At 40.9% G+C, this 1,023-nt stretch overlaps 3 protein-coding genes across 8 annotated transcripts in view; 2 read left to right on the top strand and 1 right to left on the bottom strand.

Moving 5' to 3' along the window:
* Positions 1-1,023, bottom strand: part of mlphb (melanophilin b) — a 66,896-nt gene that overhangs the window by 48,618 nt on the left and 17,255 nt on the right. The window lies entirely within an intron of this gene.
* col6a3 (collagen, type VI, alpha 3) overlaps positions 1-1,023 on the top strand; it is a 44,314-nt gene that overhangs the window by 23,684 nt on the left and 19,607 nt on the right.
* On the top strand, positions 7-851 carry LOC112488269 (collagen alpha-3(VI) chain-like). Its single transcript, XM_025063621.1, has one exon. It carries the CDS (start codon positions 227-229, stop codon positions 809-811), a length of 585 nt encoding a protein of 194 aa, XP_024919389.1. The 5' UTR covers positions 7-226; the 3' UTR covers positions 812-851.

The following is a 1,023-nucleotide window of genomic DNA, read 5'->3' on the forward strand; positions in this document are numbered from 1 at the left end:
GTCAAACTGCCATTTAAACTTGATGCAGAAAGAGAAAAGGGCTCTAAATGAAATTTGGGAATTTCAAACCATTCCAATATTTTATCATGAATACAAGTCAGTTGTAGTCTGTCCATAGTTTTGCCTTATTTGTTTGCCTTTCTTTCTTTTATCAGTTGACACTGGCAAAAGAGATATTGTGTTTCTTCTGGATGGTTCCGATGGCACAAGTAATACCTTCTCTGCCATGCGGGACTTTGTCGAGAAAGTGGTGGAGAAACTGAGAGTGGGAGAAACAAAAGACCGTGTCTCTGTGGTCCAGTACAGCAAAGATTCAGAGGTCCATTTTTATCTGAACACATACAACAAAGTAGAAGACATTTTGGACTCAATCAGGGGGCTGAGACACAAAGGAGGCAGACCCCGTAATGTAGGGGCAGCCCTAAAGTATGTCAGGGACAATGTGTTTACAAACTCCAGCGGAAGCAGGCGCCTCCAAGGTGTCCCACAAACGCTGATACTACTAAATGGTGGAAAGTCTTTCGACAGTGTTGAAGCCCCAGCCTTGGCTCTCAAACAGCAAGGCATCGTTGTGATTGGCATCGGAACAAGGGGGTCTGACATAAGAGAGCTTCAGAAGATATCATACGACCCTACTCAGACTCTGAGAGTGTCTGAGTTTACAGACCTCCCAAATGTCCAAGAGCAGCTCTTCTCAGTAATGGGAACAGTGTTAGCAACGGCCACACCAATGACACCAACAGTGACTGGTAAGGAAGCGACCCATTTTTACTCTTTAAGATGCAAGCTGAAATTATGTGCAATGTACTAGACAACGTTAATGTCAGCTAGTGAGACTTTGGCAAAAATCTTTTAAAGAAACAGCCATTAGGCGAAGACACTATTTTGTACCCTGTTGTATCATTTCAAATAAGTAAATATATGCCATAAACACTATATTGTACAAAGTATTCATTTTCTCCATTCCATTTTTGTCTTGGCAAAAAAAAAAAAAAAAAAAAATTTTCCATTTTTTGTTCAGAA

This window comes from Cynoglossus semilaevis, chromosome 16, assembly GCF_000523025.1.
Source record: "Cynoglossus semilaevis isolate Cse_v1.0 chromosome 16, Cse_v1.0, whole genome shotgun sequence".
NCBI classification, from domain to species: domain Eukaryota; kingdom Metazoa; phylum Chordata; class Actinopteri; order Pleuronectiformes; family Cynoglossidae; genus Cynoglossus; species Cynoglossus semilaevis.